The sequence below is a fragment of the Bufo gargarizans genome, chromosome 3 (genome assembly GCF_014858855.1).
Source record: "Bufo gargarizans isolate SCDJY-AF-19 chromosome 3, ASM1485885v1, whole genome shotgun sequence".
Classification (NCBI taxonomy): domain Eukaryota; kingdom Metazoa; phylum Chordata; class Amphibia; order Anura; family Bufonidae; genus Bufo; species Bufo gargarizans.
In genome coordinates this window covers 255314525-255333071 of record NC_058082.1, presented here as the reverse complement: position 1 = coordinate 255333071, position 18547 = coordinate 255314525, and the positions used below count along the sequence as shown (strand labels likewise).

Here is an 18547-nt window from a genome sequence, read left to right as displayed (position 1 = left end):
AACAAAAACACACAAAGGGGGGAGGGGGACGCTGCTCTGAGCACTTCATCGACTCTGTATAGAGTCAGAATTTATGCAAAAAAAGTATATAGGATCCATATGCCTCACTCCCTTTGAACAGAGGTATAAAACACTGCACAAAATTATGCTAAACCAGGTATGCTCAGCCTTTGGCCCTCCAACTGTTGTAAAACTACAACTCCCACAATGCCCTGCTGTAGGCTGTTCGGGCATACTGGGAGTTGCAATTTTGCAACAGCTGGAGGGCCGCAGGTTGAGCATGCCTGTGCTAAACAAAACATCAGCAATTCGGAATAGTCTCATTAACAACCCCTTGATTCAATGTGTTATCAGGCTAGCACACGGTTATGCATCTACACAGTTAGGGAAAAAAAACATAAAAACTTACGAGAGTTCAGAATCCACCATTTTAGACCCAAAGCTGGAGTCTGCCCCACTGAAGGTGAACTGGTATTCTACAAGAGCAACACATCTGTTGACAGCAAGCTTCGTGGCGACCCGGGATTTTAATGCGTCTTCGGTACAGAGCGGTAAAGTAAGGTTAAGGAGAAGAGCTGTAACTGTGGGATAGTATGTACTGACCCACCTGACCCAGCCGTTTTACACTTGATCAGTATTTTGGATCGTAACCACAAACAATATAATAAAAGTGTATCCTTCTGAATGTAAATGTATACTTATCTTCTTTGCCTCCACTCTTGATTTTGGGTTAAAAAATGGCTGTAAAATATTGATCAACTATTGTGGTGAAAATCTAAATTCTTCATATTTGGCAGGTTTACAAAAATAAGCTGGATGAAAGGATATTGATCAATACGTCTGTTGATTTCACCATTCTTTCACATTTCTTCTTTGTTAATTGTTCATCCAAAGAAGGATCAGGAACGTGAAGTTGCTCAAGGATAACAGGCAACAGAAGATCTACAAACCTTTCTGCAGACTGGCTGGTCCCAGTGTCAATGGCATCCTAATAAGAAGGTAGAGAGGAATGAACAATCAAATCCTTACTGAGGAAACATTTAATGGATTTTCTGGGATTTTAAAATCCTTAGGATAGGCCATCAATCTCTGATTGGGGGGCAAGGTACCCTGAAAGATCATCACATCCAATGGCTATGTCTGACCTATTTAACATTTAGATTTTACTGTTCTTGGCTAAAAGGGTATGGTAGTTAAAGGGAATGTGCCACCAAAAACATTTATCTGCCAGTTACAACCAGATAGTGACACATATCCTTTTTCTAATCGGTCTTCATTTTCTGATGACAGATTTTTAAATTCTACCTTTTGAACAAGATCTTGCCTGAGCTGTTGCTAACCGTATTTAGAGATATGCTTTACAGCAGCCACCATGGGCCATAGACAAAAAGGACAGGAGGGGACCTCAGTGACTTCTATGGGAGAGTTTTCTAGGCATGCTCTGTGACCTGTGCAGATGTCAGGAGGTAGTAGATAAACTGCGATTTGTGGATCCTGCGTTATCTAATCCATCTACCCGTCTGTCTGGTCCAATCTAACCTAATCTGTCTGGTCCAATATATCCAAATTTGTATAATCTATCTACTCTATGTTAGGTGATATCGGTCATTGTAATCCTGCTTGCAATGAAAATCAGATAACTGCAATAAAGAGATCTGTACAGAACAAGAACTGGTGACTATTATTATGTTTAGTGACCCAAAACTTTAGGATTGTATGTTTAACATATAGATATTGACATGGAAAATAATAATAATAATAATAATAATGTTAAACATAAAAACATGATTTAAATAGGTCATTTTCTGATGACACATTCCCTTTAAGTAACTTAACGACAAAGAGCAAGCATATAATAATAAAAAAATACAAGTCTTTTCTCCAAAGATTTACTAGTATGTATCAGAGGAAAAGAAAGGACCAGGTCAGGTCACCCTTTTTATTTACAGATACTCTTCACAATTGTATAGAAACATCAAATTCGAAAGGAAAGGTAGACAATTACTGCAAAAACTTCCTTGAAGAGCTCCAGTGCCAGTACTGCACAGTTCTGAGGAGCGTCCAGTGCTTGGCTGGACCAATGAACAAGAGCCACAGCAGGCTCAGCAGATCTTGTACGTGGCCCAAGTCTCTTATTCCCTGCAGAAGGCATACTCGATTGTTCTAGTATAGTCTGTCGCAGTACGTGGCGTAAACTGGGGACCGAGCAGAAAGTCAGCAACAATTCTAACACCTGAAAAATACAGAACTTTAGGTGAGAAATCATTTTACGGACTCATGTAGAAGATATACTATTCTCATCACGTAACGTCTTTGATGGCTGAGGCACCCGAAATACAGAATTCACCAGAGCACAGGACTGGCAAACAGATGAGAGCGCTGCCTGGCCCTGTCAATCAGGACTTGGAGGGTGGGAGAACGGAGCCTCTAGGAGCAGGAACAACCCCCCCCCCCCCCCCCCCGCTCCTAGAGGCTAATTAGCATATACAAGTTAGATTTCTGGCGCAACGGGGGCATAGGAATAGGCTAGTTAGGTTTAGCTAACATTAGCACATCGCTAATGTCAGCTAGATTAATAGGGTTAAATCTGGTGCCAGAATTCCTTTAAGTCATACGTAAAAGGTCACATAACAAAAGCTAACCAGCCATCCATGCTCAACCTGCGGCCCTCCAGCTGTTTTGATAACTACAACTCCCATCATTCCCAGACAGCCTACAGCTATCAGCCTACAGAAGGGCATGGTGGGAGTTGTAGTTTTACAACAGCTGGAGGGCCGCAGGTTGAGCATCCCTGTCCTAGGAGCTATTCATTAGAAATGATTATGACTAAGAAATACTGAGGAATTTGTGGATCACCGAGTGGGGTAGAGCATATTAAGAAAATTACCCTCAAATAATGCAGAGAATAAATATTGGTCAACCTAACAGGAAAAAAAAATGTGTTTAGGTGACAAATGCTCTTTAAAAGGGAATGTATCACCTCATGTTTTACAAACTGAAACCAAATACTGAAGCATATTTTTATATTTCATTTGCCTTCATTTTCTAAACATAGATTCAGAGATTTGCTTTACCTCAGCCACATGGACAAAGGACAGGAGATAACTCACTGTCTTCTCTGGGAAAGCTTTCTAGTTATGCTCTGTGACAGACCTCTATTTGCAGGTCATTATGCAGAGAGGGGGGGGTGATAAGATGTAACCATCACCTATGAATGGTGGATCCTGTGTTATCTAGAAACCGGTGTTACCTTTCATTGTAATCCTGCCTGTGGAAAAGGGATAACTGCTAAGAAGTAATCTCTACATAACAAAAAGAAATTAGTCTATTAGGAGGCCAATAATAACTAAGGTTTTTAGAATAAAAAAAGTTTAATAAAATCATCACTACACACATCCTTTACATGAATAAAAACACAGTCTTCCCTGCATTGCCAGTCCTATTAACCCCTTAAGGACACAGGGCGTACCGGTACGCCCTATTTCCCGAGTCCTTAAGGACCAAGGGCGTACCGGTACGTCCTGACTTAAAATCGGCATTCCGGCGCCGCGGGGGTTAATCGGAACGGGATTTCGGCTGAAATCATTCAGCCGGCATCCCGTAACAACGCAGGGGGGGGTCATTTGACCCCCCCGTATCGGCGATCGCAGAAAACCGCAGGTCAATTCAGACCTGCGGTTTTCTGCGTTTCCGGTCCATTCGGGTGTCCGGTGACCCGATGAACCGGAAAAAGACTGCGATCGGTGGCGTAATTATACACCACCAATCGCAGTCCGAGGATTTGAGGAGGCGGTGCTGGCCCTGGTGCTGAACACTGCTGTCCAGGGTGCTGATTGGTGCAGGGGAGAGAGGCGCGAGATTCAAACTTCCTGCGCTCCTCTCTCCCCTCCTCTTCCTGTTCTGCACGAGCACCCGGCAGCATCGTCCAGCACCAGCTCCTGTGTCCCCCTAATCGCCATCCATCACCCTCCTGCACCCATCGCCACCCAGGTAGGTTAGGGTCAGTGAGGGAGAGGCATCGTTAGGCAGGGAAAGAAGGGAAAAGTTAGTTAGGAAAAAAAAAAAAAAAAAACTTTTAACTTTTACACAAATCTTTTTTTGATCCATCAGACCCCAGACCCCCCCCTGCCACTTGCCCCCCCCTACCAGCCCCCCACCACCACCAGCCCCCCCACCCACCCCCCCACCACTCCCCCCAACCCCCCCCATCCCCCCACCACCACCACTAGCCCCCTCACCACCACTTTTTTTTCTGCGTTCGCTGACTGGTCGGCACTTTTTAGCGTCCGTCCACTGTTAGCGCATCGCCTGCCCCACCGCTGATCAGCGTTGTACCGCTAATCAGCAACTTTTTTTTTTTCCTAACACTTGCCCTTTTTTCCTTTTTTTAGTACGCGAACACCCGTTGCCCCCACACACACGCACATATAATAAAGTTTTACACACACGCACACCTACACGCACACACACCCATGGCCCGCCGGGTGTTCTCGGCCGAGGAGGCATATGCCCAGATTGCCTCCGACTCCGAGAGCCCCAGTGAGGATGAGGATGACCCCACATTCCTCTTATCATCAGCATCCTCCTCATCATCATCGGATGACGATGAGCCACCAAGGCGGCGGAGACGCCGCCAGGCGGAGCCAGGGGCCGCACATGCTAGGGATCCTGTGGCCCACCCTAGTACGAGCCGCCCTGGGGTTCGTACTGGTTTCCCGGCCCACCAAATAAGTTCACCGGAGACCCCTGCCGATGAACTTAGCTGGTGTCCCCCAGTGGACTTTGAGCCTGAGATTCCGGATTTCGCTGGCAATCCTGGAATCCAGATTCCCACAGTGGGGTTTACTGAAATTGACTATTTTAGTTTTTTTTTCAGTAACCCACTGGTGAATTTGATGGTGGAGCAGACGAATCTGTACGCCCAACAGTTCGTCGCTCAAAACCCAGGCTCAGTTTTGGCTAGACCCGGTGGCTGGACGCCGGTCAGTGCAGCCGAAATGAGGACATTTTGGGGCCTCGTGCTGCATATGGGTCTAGTCCAAAAACCCAGTGTCAGGCAATACTGGAGTGGGGACGTCCTGTACCAGACCCCACTGTACAGTATGGTCATGACACGCTCCCGGTTTGAGGCCATCCGGAAATGTCTGCATTATTCCGATAATGCAGCATGTCCACCCCGAGGTGATCCTGCCTATGACCGGCTGTATAAGATACGGCCTGTCATCGATCACTTTGGGGCCACATTTCAGCAGGCCTACGTACCTGGAAGGGAGGTCGCGGTTGATGAGTCGCTCATTGCGTTCAAGGGGAGACTCAGTTTCCGCCAATATATTCCCACAAAGCGAGCGAGGTATGGCGTGAAGCTATACAAAATTTGTGAGAGTACCTCAGGGTACACTTACAAATTTCGTGTGTACGAGGGGCGAGATTCCCGTATTCAACCCCCAGAATGTCCCCCCACTCTGGGTGTTAGCGGGAAACTCGTGTGGGACCTTATGTACCCACTGCTGGATAATGGTTACCACTTGTACGTGGATAACTTTTATACCAGCATTCCCTTGTTCAGGTCCCTTGCCGCCAGATCTACGTTCGCTTGTGGGACCGTGCGGAAAAATCAGCGCGGCCTCCCTGCCTACCCCCTCCAGGTACCTATCCCCAGGGGTGAGACCCGTGCACTTACCAGTGGAAACCTGTTGCTGGTCAGGTATAAGGACAAGAGGGATGTCCTTATGCTGTCCACAATCCACGGTAACGGCACCACCCCAGTCCCTGTGCGAGGTACCGCGGCAACGGTCCTCAAGCCCGATTGTATCGTCGACTACAATCGGTATATGGGAGGAGTTGATCTCTCGGATCAAGTCCTCACGCCATATAACGCCATGCGCAAAACCCGGGCATGGTACAAAAAAGTTGCGGTCTACTTGGTGCAGGTTGCCATGTACAACTCTTTTGTACTATCCCGAAGCGCTGGCAGCACAGGGACATTCCTCCAATTCTATGAGGCAGTCCTCAAGGACCTGATCTTTTCGGACCGGGAAAGAGCAGGCCGGAGTACCTCGGGAACTGGAGGCGCCCGGATCGTCCCTGGCCAACACTTTCCAGGTGTGGTCCCCCATACTGGAAAGAAGGGACGAACCCAAAAAAAGTGCAGAGTGTGTCGCAGGAGGGGGATACGGAAGGACACCACCACTCAGTGCGACACGTGCCCCGATCATCCGGGCCTCTGCGTTATCGATTGCTTCAGGGAGTATCACACTTCCATGGAGTACTAAATTTTTATAATCCCCAACAGTTCACTAGAGAACATAAAACACTATGGCTCTCAGACTTTGGAGACACGAAAACTATTTTTCTTTCCCCCAAAAATATTAGTTTTAGTGCAGGCATCCTCAAACTGCGGCCCTCCAGATGTTGTAAAACTATAACTCCCAGCATGCCCAGACAACCTACAGCCATCAGCAGGGCATGGTGGGAATTGTAGTTTTACAACATCTGGAGGGCCGCAGTTTTAGGATGCCTGCTTAGTGTCTCCAAAGTCTGAGAGCCATACATATTGGGCATCGTCGCGTGCGTAAAAGTCGTCGCTATAAAAATAACTTTTGACCAAACGCCTCGGATGAACGGTGTTAAAAATATAAAATAAAAACGGTGCCAAAACGCCTATTTTTGGGCAAAATTTCAATTTAAATCCATTTTGCCGGTAATAAAGCAAGGGTTAACAGCCAAACAAAACTAAATATTTATTGCCCCGATTCTGTCGTTTGCAGAAACACCCCATATGTGGTCGTAAATGGCTATATAGCCGCACGGCAGGGCATAGAACGAAGGGAACGCCATACGGTTTCTGGAAGGCAGATTTTGATGGACAGTTTTTTTTTTGACACCATGTCCCATTAGAAGCCCCCCCTGATGTAGCCCAGACTAGAAACTCCAAAAAAGTGACCCCATCTAAGAAACTACACCCCTCAAGGTATTCAAAAGTTACTTTACAAACTATGTTAACCCTTTAGGTGTTCCACAAAACTAAATAGCGAATGTAGAAACAATTTTAGATTTTTTTTTTTTTGTTACATTGCCTCAAAAAAGAGTAATATAGAGCAACCAAATATCAAATTTACCCCAAAAATAGTCCCAAAACAACAACCACCTTATCCCGTAGTTTCCTAGATGGGGTCACTTTTATGGAGTTTCTACTCTAGGGGTGCATCAGGGGGCTTGAAAGGGTACATGGTGTAAATAAACCAGTCCAGCAAAATCTGCCTTCCAAAAACCATATGGCGTTCCCCTTCTTCTATGTCCTGCCGTTTAGCCAAATAGTAGTTTACCACCACATATGGGGTGTTTCTGCAAACTACAGAATCAGGGCAACCCATTTTGAGTGTTGTTTGGCAGTTAACCCTTGTTTTACTCCTAGAAAAAATTGATTATATTGGAAAATTTTCCAAAAAATTGAAATTTCATAATTGTTTCTCCATCTGCCATTAACTCTTGTGGAACACCTAAAGGGTTAACAAAGTTTGTAAACCCAGTTTTGAATACCTTGAGGGGTGTACTTTCTTAGATGGAGTCACTTTTTTGAAATTTCTATTCTAGGGGTGCAACAGGGGGCTTCAAATGGGACATGGTATAAACAAAACCAGTCCTGCAAAATCTGCCTTCCAAAACCCATATGGTGTTCCCCTCCTTCTATGTGCTACCGTTCGGCCAAACAGTAGTTTACGACCACATATGGGGTGTTTTTGCAAACTACAGAATCAGGGCAACCCATTTTGAGTGTTGTTTGGCAGTTAACCCTTGTTTTACTCCTAGAAAAAATTGATTATATTGGAAAATTTTCCAAAAAATTGAAATTTCATAATTGTTTCTCCATCTGCCATTAACTCTTGTGGAACACCTAAAGGGTTAACAAAGTTTGTAAACCCAGTTTTGAATACCTTGAGGGGTGTACTTTCTTAGATGGAGTCACTTTTTTGAAATTTCTATTCTAGGGGTGCAACAGGGGGCTTCAAATGGGACATGGTATAAACAAAACCAGTCCTGCAAAATCTGCCTTCCAAAACCCATATGGTGTTCCCCTCCTTCTATGTGCTACCGTTCGGCCAAACAGTAGTTTACGACCACATATGGGGTGTTTTTGCAAACTACAGAATCAGGGCAACCCATTTTGAGTGTTGTTTGGCAGTTAACCCTTGTTTTACTCCTAGAAAAAATTGATTATATTGGAAAATTTTCCAAAAAATTGAAATTTCATAATTGTTTCTCCATCTGCCATTAACTCTTGTGGAACACCTAAAGGGTTAACAAAGTTTGTAAACCCAGTTTTGAATACCTTGAGGGGTGTACTTTCTTAGATGGAGTCACTTTTTTGAAATTTCTATTCTAGGGGTGCAACAGGGGGCTTCAAATGGGACATGGTATAAACAAAACCAGTCCTGCAAAATCTGCCTTCCAAAACCCATATGGTGTTCCCCTCCTTCTATGTGCTACCGTTCGGCCAAACAGTAGTTTACGACCACATATGGGGTGTTTTTGCAAACTACAGAATCAGGGCAACCCATTTTGAGTGTTGTTTGGCAGTTAACCCTTGTTTTACTCCTAGAAAAAATTGATTATATTGGAAAATTTTCCAAAAAATTGAAATTTCATAATTGTTTCTCCATCTGCCATTAACTCTTGTGGAACACCTAAAGGGTTAACAAAGTTTGTAAACCCAGTTTTGAATACCTTGAGGGGTGTACTTTCTTAGATGGAGTCACTTTTTTGAAATTTCTATTCTAGGGGTGCAACAGGGGGCTTCAAATGGGACATGGTATAAACAAAACCAGTCCTGCAAAATCTGCCTTCCAAAACCCATATGGTGTTCCCCTCCTTCTATGTGCTACCGTTCGGCCAAACAGTAGTTTACGACCACATATGGGGTGTTTTTGCAAACTACAGAATCAGGGCAACCCATTTTGAGTGTTGTTTGGCAGTTAACCCTTATTTTACTCCTGGAAAAAATTTATTATATTGGAAAATTTTCCAAAAAATAGAAATTTCAAAATTGTTTCTCCATCTGCCATTAACTCTTGTGGAACACCTAAAGGGTTAATAAAGTTTGAAAAAACAGTTTTGAATACCTTGAGGGGTGTAGTTTCTAGAATGGGGTCATTTTTGGGAGGTTTCTATTATCTAAGCCTCACAATATGACTTCAAACCTGAACTGGTCCATAAAAAGTGGGATTTTGAAGATTTCTCAAAAATTTCAAAATTTGCTTCTAAACTTCTAAGCCTTGTAACATCCCCAAAAAATAAAATATCATTCCCAAAATGCTACAAACATGAAGTAGACATATGGGGAATGTAAAGTCATCACAATTTTTGGGGGTATTACTATGTATTACAGAAGTAGAGAAACTGAAACTTTGAAATTTGCTAATTTTTCAAAATTTTTGGTAAAAAATGTATTTTTTTATGCAAAAAAAATAACTTTTTTGACCCAATTTTAGCAGTGTCATGAAGTACAATATGTGACGAAAAAACAATCTCAGAACGGCCTGGGTAAGTCAAAGCGTTTGAAAGTTATGAGCACTTAAAGGGACACTGGTCAGATTTGCAAAAAATGGCCCGGTCCTTAAGGTGAAAATGAGCCCGGTCCTTAAGGGGTTAAGTACCAGTTCATTGAGTCAGCAATCGTGAGCCGAAACCAGGGGTGGGTTAAAAACACAGAATATGTGCAAATTATTGCATTATACCTTATTGCATTATATTCGCTGTCCAAATACTGACCAAAACACTAACGTGTGAATTAGGCCTAAGATAAATAGGTAAAATACCTTCATAGCAGAATCAGGATCCTTGCCATGTAGGAGTCCCAGCACTTGAATAAGACATGAATTGAAATGTTCATATCTAAAAAGGTAATGCAAAACAGAAAGGAGATTTTATGTAAAAAGTCCACACACAATTTGATGAATCATAAGCATTATTATTAGTTCTTATTGAAGTGAATCATCACTGCTCCTATAAACTACCAAAGTAGCAAAAAAATTACCTCTTTATAAAAAAAATTTAATGGTAGGATCTATTAAAAACAAGATTTTTGTATAATTTACCAGTAAAATCTCTTTCTCGCGCTTCCTTGGGGGACACAGGAGATCTTGGGTATAGCTCAGCTCACTAGGAGGAGTGACACTAAGTGAAAACTGTTAAGCCCCTCATGCAGGAGAGAGATAGATAGATAGATAGATAGATAGAGAGAGAAAGAGAGAGACTGCCAGTTGCGTGTCCAAGTAGTGAGAAAAGGCAATGACCAACAAAGTGGAACCAACAAGTCAGTTACCCAACAGGGGCAACAAAACCGTAACCTGTAGAACAAACAACGATGGGTGGGTTCTGTGTCCCCCAAGGAAGAGCGAGAAAGAGATTTTACTGCCAAGTTATACAAAAATCTTGTTTACTCGCCCATTTCCTTGGGGGACACGGGAGACCTTGGGACGTCCAAAAGCAGTCCAGGAGGGGAGGGACCAAAGCCCACGGCGAAGCAACTGTAGTCATCAAGAAACCGCCGCCTGCAAAACCAGGCTGCCCAAAGCAGCATCTGCCGATGCACGAGTGTGCACCCTATAGAACTTGGTAAAAGGTGTGCAAGGAAGACCAAGTGGCCGTCTTGCACAATTGTTCAGCCGAAGCCCGATGTCTCTGGGCCCAAGAGGCACCGACCGCTCTGGTGGAATGAGCGGTGATACCGAAAGGCGGAACCTTGCCCTTGGCGCGGTAAGCCTCAGCAATAGCCAATTTGATGATGTGGGCTATAGCCACCTTGGAGGCACAGAAAGGGGAGGACGATGTCCTCATTGAGATGAAAGGCAGAGACCACCTTCGGAAGGAAGGAAGGGACGAAGAACAGCCTTATCTTGGTGAAAGACCAGAAAAGGCTCAGAACAAGAAAGGAACGCAAATTTGGACACCCGTCTAAGAGATGTGATGGCCACAAGGAATACGACCTTACAGGATAGAAGACGTAGGGAGATCTTCCGTAACGGCTCGAAGGGGGAAGCTTGGAGCGCCAAAAGCACAATATTCAGGTCCCAGGATGGAATCGTAGAACGGTACGGACGAACCGAGTGAGCCACTCCTTGGATGAAGGTCTTGACAGGCCCGAGAGGGGCCAGGGGACGCTGGAAGAGGATGGACAGAGCCGACACCTGACCCTTCAAGGAACTGAGTCCCAGCCCCAAGTCCAGGCCAGACTGGAGGAAGGACAGAACCGTGGGGAGAGAAAAGCGGAGAGGGGGAACGGCCAGATTCTTGCAGAATCGCAGGTAAGACCTCCAAGTCCGATAATAGATCCTGGACGAGGCAGGCTTCTGGGCGCGGATCATGGTGCGAACCACATCTGCGGAAAATCCCCGTCTCGTCAAAACGGTGGTCTCAACAGCCACGCCGTCAAACGTAGCGACCTTAAACGCAAGTGGAAGATCGGTCCTTGAGAGAGGAGATCTTCTCTGAGAGGCAACGGCGCGTCTCCCAGGAGCTGCATCAGGTCGGCGTACCAAGACCGGCGAAGCCAATCTAGAGCGACCAGGATCGTGGGAATGCCTTCTGTCGCAATCTTCCGGCGAACCCAAGGCAGTAGGGGGAAACACATACAGAAGGGAAAATACTTGCCACGGAAGAACGAGGGCGTCGGCGCTGTACGCTCTCGGGTCACTTGCCCTGGCCAGGAAGGTGGAAAGCTTGTGATTGACCCTGGAGGCCATGAGCTCCACATCCGGACGACCCCAACAAAGGCAAATGGACTCGAACACGTCCGGGTGTAGTGACCACTCGCCTGGATCGATGGTGGTCCGGCTGAGAAAGTCTGCCTTTCAGTTCTCCACCCCTGGAACATAAATCGCTGACAAGGCCGGAACGTGAGCTTCCGCCCAGAGGAGAATGCCGCTGCAAGTGCCCCCTGGTGGTTTATGTACGCCATGGCTGTGGCGTTGCCCGATTGTACACGGACGGGATGGCCTTTTAGCAGAGGAGTCCAGTGTCGGAGCGACAATAGGATCGCCCTCAATTCCAGGATGTTGATTAGAATCTTGGACCCCCATTGAGACCAAGTTCCCTGGATGGACCGGGGAGGAAACCCCGCCCCACCCCCAAAGCCTGCAGACTGGTGTCGGTGGTAACCACCAGCTCGGTGATTGGACGGAATGATTTGCCCTGGAGAGGGGTCCGTAACCACCAGTGGAGGGAAGCCCGAACTCAGGGAGGTAGATGGTAGGGCCGGTCCAGACTCTCCGGCGACTTGTCCCAGGCAGAGAGGATCGCCCTTTGAAAGGTGCGGGAATGGAATCGCCTCGAAGCAGGCAACCATTTGCCCCAATACCCGCATGCTGGATCGGAAAGACGGACGGCGGCAAGAGAAGAAGATTGAGAACCGACCGGTGGAGGGCCAGACGCTTGTCCGTTGGAAGACGGATCTCCGTCGCCTCCGTATCCAGCAGCATCCCCAGGAAGATCAACCGTCTGGAGGGGGTTCAGGGAAGACTTGGGAAGGTTGACAAGCCAACCGAACCGCGTCAGGGTCTCCAGAGTGAGGTCCACGCTGGTGGATGTCTGAGAAAAGGAGGGCGCCTTGATGAGGATGTAGTCCAAGTAAGGCAGCAGAAAAACTCCCCTGAATCGGAGCAAGGCCAGTACAGGGGCTAGGACCTTGGTGAATACACGAGGAGACATTGCCAGGCCGAAAGGAAGGGCGACAAACTGATAGCGATAGTTTAAAACTGCGAAGCGAAGGAAACGATGGTGACACCGAGTGACCGGAACGTGGAGGTAGGCTTCCTGAATGTCGACTGATGACAAATCCCCCTTCTCCAGGGAAGCCATAGCAGATCAGAGGGACTCGATCCGGAATTGCCGAAGGCGGAGAAAACTGTTTAGCTGTTTCAGGTCTAGAATTGGCTGCACCGAGCCTTCTTTTTGGGGACCACAAAGAGGTTTGAGTAGAACCCTTTGAACCGGTCCGCCGGAGGCACGGGAGCGATGACTCCCTTGTCCAGTAGGGTGTGAATGACTGCGGAGAAGGCAGCCGCACACTCGGGGTCCCGTGGAGAACGGGACCGAAAGAAACGATCCGGAGGGAGAGACGCAAACTCGATTTTGTATCCGGGGGCATACAATTTTGAGCGCCCAGGCGTCGGAGACAGGAGCCCACCAGACGTCCCTGAAGAGGAGAAGGGCTTCTTGCATCTATCTTGGGAGGGGCCAGAGGAGGAACCAGCTGCGAACCGATCCCCGGAGGACCTGCGGGGGGATCGTAAACGAGATAAACCAGAGCGGCCTCGAGAGGCGCCCTTGGTTCTGGACTGGGGAAGATGGGTGCTCTTGCCACCCGTGGCTTCAGAAATAATCTCATCCAAAAGGGATCCCGAATAAACGGGAGCCTGTGAATGGTAGCCCAGTAAGAGAACGCTTAGAGGCGGCGTCCGCCGCCCAAACCTTCAGCCAAAGCTCCCTTCTGACGGAAACGGCTAGGGCAGAAGAGCGGACTATGAGGATGCCTGTTTGGAGCGGGAAAAAAAGAGACAGTGCCGGGCCTTGGAGGATTCACTGGGAGCGAGGGAACTAGTGGGGGCGGCAGAAGCGGAAGTCCAGGAGGGTGCGGCAGCCTGCGGGGTAGGCGGTTTCTTGACAAGACGGCCTACTATGTGGGTGAGACTTTCCACGGTCTGGGACAGGGATCTAACCCAGTTAGGCGGTCCAGAGGGAACAGGGGGGGGGAACGGCACGGCGGACCCTGCTATGCAGAGCAATGCAGATCAGATTGTCCACGCAGAAAGGGTTCTCTGCAGGCGGTACAGGCATAGTACCAAGGCTTAGGGGCCCCTGTGGGATCTGAAATGCTGGAGGTATAAATAACCCAGGAAGAGAGGGCCTATACCTAGGCTAGGGCCACTGGTGCTAGGAGGAGTTAACGGTCCTACCAGGAGAGCCTCAAAGCGATGGAGCAGCAGCATCAGGAGCAGGCAGCAGAGAAAAGGTGACACCAGGAGCAGCAGAAGAGGCAGGAGTCAGCACTGGACGGCTGGAGGTCCCAGAGGTAAAGGAGGCAGCAGCGCTGGCAGGTTCCTTGTCCTCAGCAGAGCGGCGGGAAGAGAGCGGAGTGTGGGAAAATAGGCCTCGTCCCCACTGCTGAAGAGTACCGCGTGCGCTGTAAAATTAACCCCTGAGGTGCTGCAATGAAGCGGGGAGCCGCCGGACCAGATCTAGCCTAGTCTGGTGCCGATGAAAGAGAAATTAGCAGCCCGTCGGGAGTCCCGGCGGAGCTGAGGAAGGGTCGCTCGATCGACATTCAATTAGAACAATCAGGTGAAGCAGGAGCAGGCTGGAAGAGATGCGGGGGCCAGTAGAATCGCAGACGCGGTCCTGGAAGTCAGGGGCGCTCGACCACCGTCCAATTAGAGAGCCCAGGTGACGGAAGAGATGCGGGGGGGCGGGGAAGAGGCTTAGGGCTGGAGCAGCCACCTCTCACAGTCTGCTGTCTTCACCCTCGGTCCATTCCAGCAGGGTCGCCCCTTCAGCTACTGGCACCGTAGTGGCAGGACGCTGGAAGAGGGACTTGGCGTGTAGGCGACCCTTAAGTTGGCGGGATGCAGGGGAGCTAGGCTGCCCTGGTCCACCTCGTCTTCTGTGGGGGAGGCAGCAGTGTGGGTGACCGGCACTGGCGCAACTCGACCCTGGGAAAAACAGAGGTCCAGGCGTCTCTGTTGTCCCTGAAGAGGAAAACAAAAATAGATCAAAAATAAAAAATGATAAGGAGAAGCAGCCCGCAGAGCAGGGAATGTCTTGCCTCCTTGGACACCAAGCAAAAAATTGGCAGTCTCTCTCTCCAGGCTGAGGGTATAGCTGCTGGAGGAGGGGCTTAACAGTTTTCACTTAGTGTCACGCCTACTAGGGAGCTGAGCTATACCCCGAGGTCTCCGGTGTCCCCCAAGGAAATGGGCGAGAAATATGGTTTTGTACTCTCCAAGTTCACATTGGTGTGGATTTTTCCGTTATTCTGTACCATAATAATGCCATTTACTTGAATGGGTTTTGAAAATGACTTGTGCTCAGTTTGTGTTTAATGTGTTTGTTTGTTTATGGAAAATAAGTCTGTTGTAAACTCAGCCTTAAAAAAAAAAAAAACACATATGAATACACAAAATGCATTAAATCCTACCTTGATAAATAATCTGCAACTTTGGGGTTTTTTAACAAATCCATAAGAAGGTCCACAGAGTATTTTCTTGTTAAAGTACCATCCCCATTGACAAGAATGTTAAATATTAACTGAAATGTTTGATGAATATTTCTGGAATGAAAAAGCTATAGAAAGATATAGAATTCAAATGGCGAAACTGTAAAACTGTACTGCAAATCACAATTCAATATATTTCACACATTATATAGACATGTATTAATTTCCTCATTTTAAAAATTACAAGTTAATAGCAACCCTAAACATACAGGTGAAACTCGAAAAATTTGAATATCGTGCAAAAGTTCATTTATTTCAGTAATGCAACTTAAAATTTGAATATTGTGAAAAGGTTCAATATTCTAGGCTCAAAGTGTCACACTCTAGTCAGCTAATTAAGCCATACCCCCTGAGCAAAGGGGACCCGAGATTGTGACTTTGGGGTTTTCATACGCTATAAGCCATAATCATCCAAATTGGCGAGGGGGATCTGTGTATGGCACTGTTATGGGGAGGGGGATCTGTGTATGGCACTGTTATGGGGAGGGGGATCTGTGTATGGCACTGTTATGGGGAGGGGGATCTGTGTATGGCACTGTTATGGGGAGGGGGATCTGTGTATGGCACTGTTATGGGGAGGGGGATCTGTGTACGGCACTGTTATGGGGAGGGGGATCTGTGTATGGCACTGTTATGGGGAGGGGGATCTGTGTATGGCACTGCTATGGGGGAGATCTGTGGATGACACATATAGCATAAGATGCTATATAGTGCCATCCACTGAACCCCTCCATAACCGTGCCATCCACTGAACCCCTCCATAACCGTGCCATCCACTGAACCCCTCCATAACCGTGCCATCCATAGATCCCCCATTCACAATTTGTTTTAATATGGCCTTTGAACATAATTTTTCAAGTAAAATCATATAAACCCCTTTTTTTTGTCATTTTTGTGTTTTTCCCGATCAATGAAATTATCGACAACTAATTGATTATTCTAATAATCGTTAGCTGCAGCCCTAGCTTGAAGTATCTCGCTTTGCATGTAATCTCATGTTAGTTTCACCTTTTAAGTTGCATTACTGAAATAAATGAACTTTGCACGATATTCACATTTTTCGAGTTTCACCTGTAATGGTTTTATTAACTATTACTGCTCTAAATGAAGGGGAAAGCTATCATGGTGGTGATGTGCTCAGTAACTGGGACTGTTCTTTGGATCTCCAATCACTCATCGCCAGTGTATTATAACGGAAACCAAGATAAAGGGTAGAACCAAAAAGAATATTATAGAATAGAAGGGTAGGAAATATGTGCTGTCATGGAGACTTCCAGGAAACCGGATTACCGGTGAGTGTAATTCATTTCCCCAGTCGTCTCCATGACAGCACATCAGAGAACTAACAAAGTGAAACAAACTCAGGGAGGGACTACAGCACCCAGGACCTTGCGACCAAAGGCCATATCCTCATTGGCAAATACATCAAGCCTCTAATGTTTAGTAAAAAGTATGGGCCCTCTTCCAAGCAGCCGCCCTGCAAATCTGCCTAAGGAGGCAGAGGCCCTTTCAGCCAAGGAGGTAGACACTGCTCTTACTGAATGAGCTCTGAGAGAAGGAGGAGGCTCGTTACCAGAGGCTCTATATGCTTTTGTAACAGCACTCCTTATCCAACGGGATATGGAGCTCTTAGCTGCTTTCCTGCCTCTATAAGGGCCAAAAAACTGCACAAATAGATTTTTGCCCATCCTCCATTCTCTGGTAGCATCTATATAACAAAGAACTGCGGAAATTAAACTATGGAATTTAGCTTCCTGCTCATTCCCGAGATTGGCACAGAATGAGGGAACAACAATATCTTGGGAACTGTGATAGGTGGATACTACCTTTAGGAAGAAATTGGGGTCCAGCTCAGATATTAGCTTATTCTCTAGGACCCTAAGGAATGGCTCCTAGATGGAAATGGTCTGAAGCTCACAAACTCTCCCAGCAGAGGAAATTGCTACCAGGAAAACCGTCTTAAGAGTAAGCCACCTGATAGAGAATCTATAGCAGGGGTGGCCAACCCGCGGCTCGCGAGCCGCATGCGGCTCCTCGGACCTTCACTTGCGGCTCTCAGAGGAGTGCGGTCTCCTCTACATATGCGGCTCGCAGGGGAGAGGGCCAGGGATGTCGCAGGTTTTAAAAATATTAGCAGCACGGGAGAAGGAAGAAGAAAGCAGTCCCCTCCTCCTCCCTGTGCTGCTTCGACCAATGAGAATTAAGAGGGGAAGAGGAGGGGAGGGGCTGTTTCCACTGGGGAACGCAGCATAGAGGCCAGGTGTCGGCTATGAGATTCTGCCGGCACCCGCCCCCTGTATCTGTATTAAAGGTTGTCATTGGTGGCGTAGTGCCCCCCCCCCTTAATACCATGCAGGCCCGCGCTCAGGTCACTATGGAGAGGTCGCCACAGTCTTCAGAGCAGCGGCAGCAGAGGTAGGATAAGCCTCCACAGTTTTATTATCTGACATGGGGTTAGTATGAGCTCAGATAAGACCCCCAAATCCTCATCAGACCCACAAATAAGCCTCTCCAGTGCTCACATAAGACACTAAATATCAGACACCCCATGCTCACATCTGCCCTATGTCAAATCACCCCTGAGCATCTGAGCATGGGGCGTCATCTGAGCATGGGGCGTCATCTGAGCATGGGGCGTCATCTGAGAAATCTTGAAACACATTGTGAAAAACAAAGATTGCCAGAAGTCTCACTAAAGCTGTCTACACTACAGGTAGGAAAGGTGGTTTAAATGCACTTTTAAATGTTTGATAACTTAATTGCAGTAATACTGTCGTGTGCACGCATATTTGTGTAAACGGATAGCTTGTGGCTCTTGGCAGTCATAAGATATTTTTTTTTGGCTCTTTGTGTCTGTAAGGTTGGCCACCCCTGATCTATAGGCTCAAACGGGGAATCTGACAAGCCTAAGAACTGTATTCAGGTTCCACGGAGCTACCATATTCTTAATTCTAGGCTTTAGCCTATCTGCAGCTTTTAAAAACCTAGAAACCCAGGGGACATTATAAAGACTAGTGTTGTAGAGGGCACCCAGGGCAGACACCTGTACCCTTAGAGTGTTCTGGGAGAGACCCATATCCAACCCATCCTGAAGGAAATCCAGAATGAGAGGGATATTGGGAGTGGACTGGTTAAACCTGTCCCCACCCCAAGAGGCAAACTTTTTGCACACCTTAAGATATGTGGTTTTGGACTTCCTGCTGAGATAGACCCAGACCTAGGAGGATGGACTTTTCAGTAACCAGGCTGATAGTTTGAGAAGCCTGGGGTTCGGATGGT

The 18547-nt window shown here is 47.0% G+C and overlaps 1 protein-coding gene across 2 annotated transcripts in view; it reads right to left on the bottom strand.

Annotated features, from left to right (window-relative positions):
- The window catches only part of CIP2A (cellular inhibitor of PP2A), a 52561-nt gene that overhangs the window by 14617 nt on the left and 19397 nt on the right, over positions 1-18547 (bottom strand). Inside the window, exons 7-11 of one of the 2 annotated variants that reach the window (XM_044285142.1) lie at positions 15191-15336; positions 9816-9891; positions 2006-2233; positions 829-988; positions 410-551 (exon numbers count right to left, since the gene is read on the bottom strand). In XM_044285142.1, the coding sequence (XP_044141077.1) occupies positions 410-551; positions 829-988; positions 2006-2233; positions 9816-9891; positions 15191-15336 (752 nt within the window). The remainder of the gene's footprint in view (positions 1-409; positions 552-828; positions 989-2005; positions 2234-9815; positions 9892-15190; positions 15337-18547) is intronic. The other variant, XM_044285143.1, reaches the window with a different exon arrangement.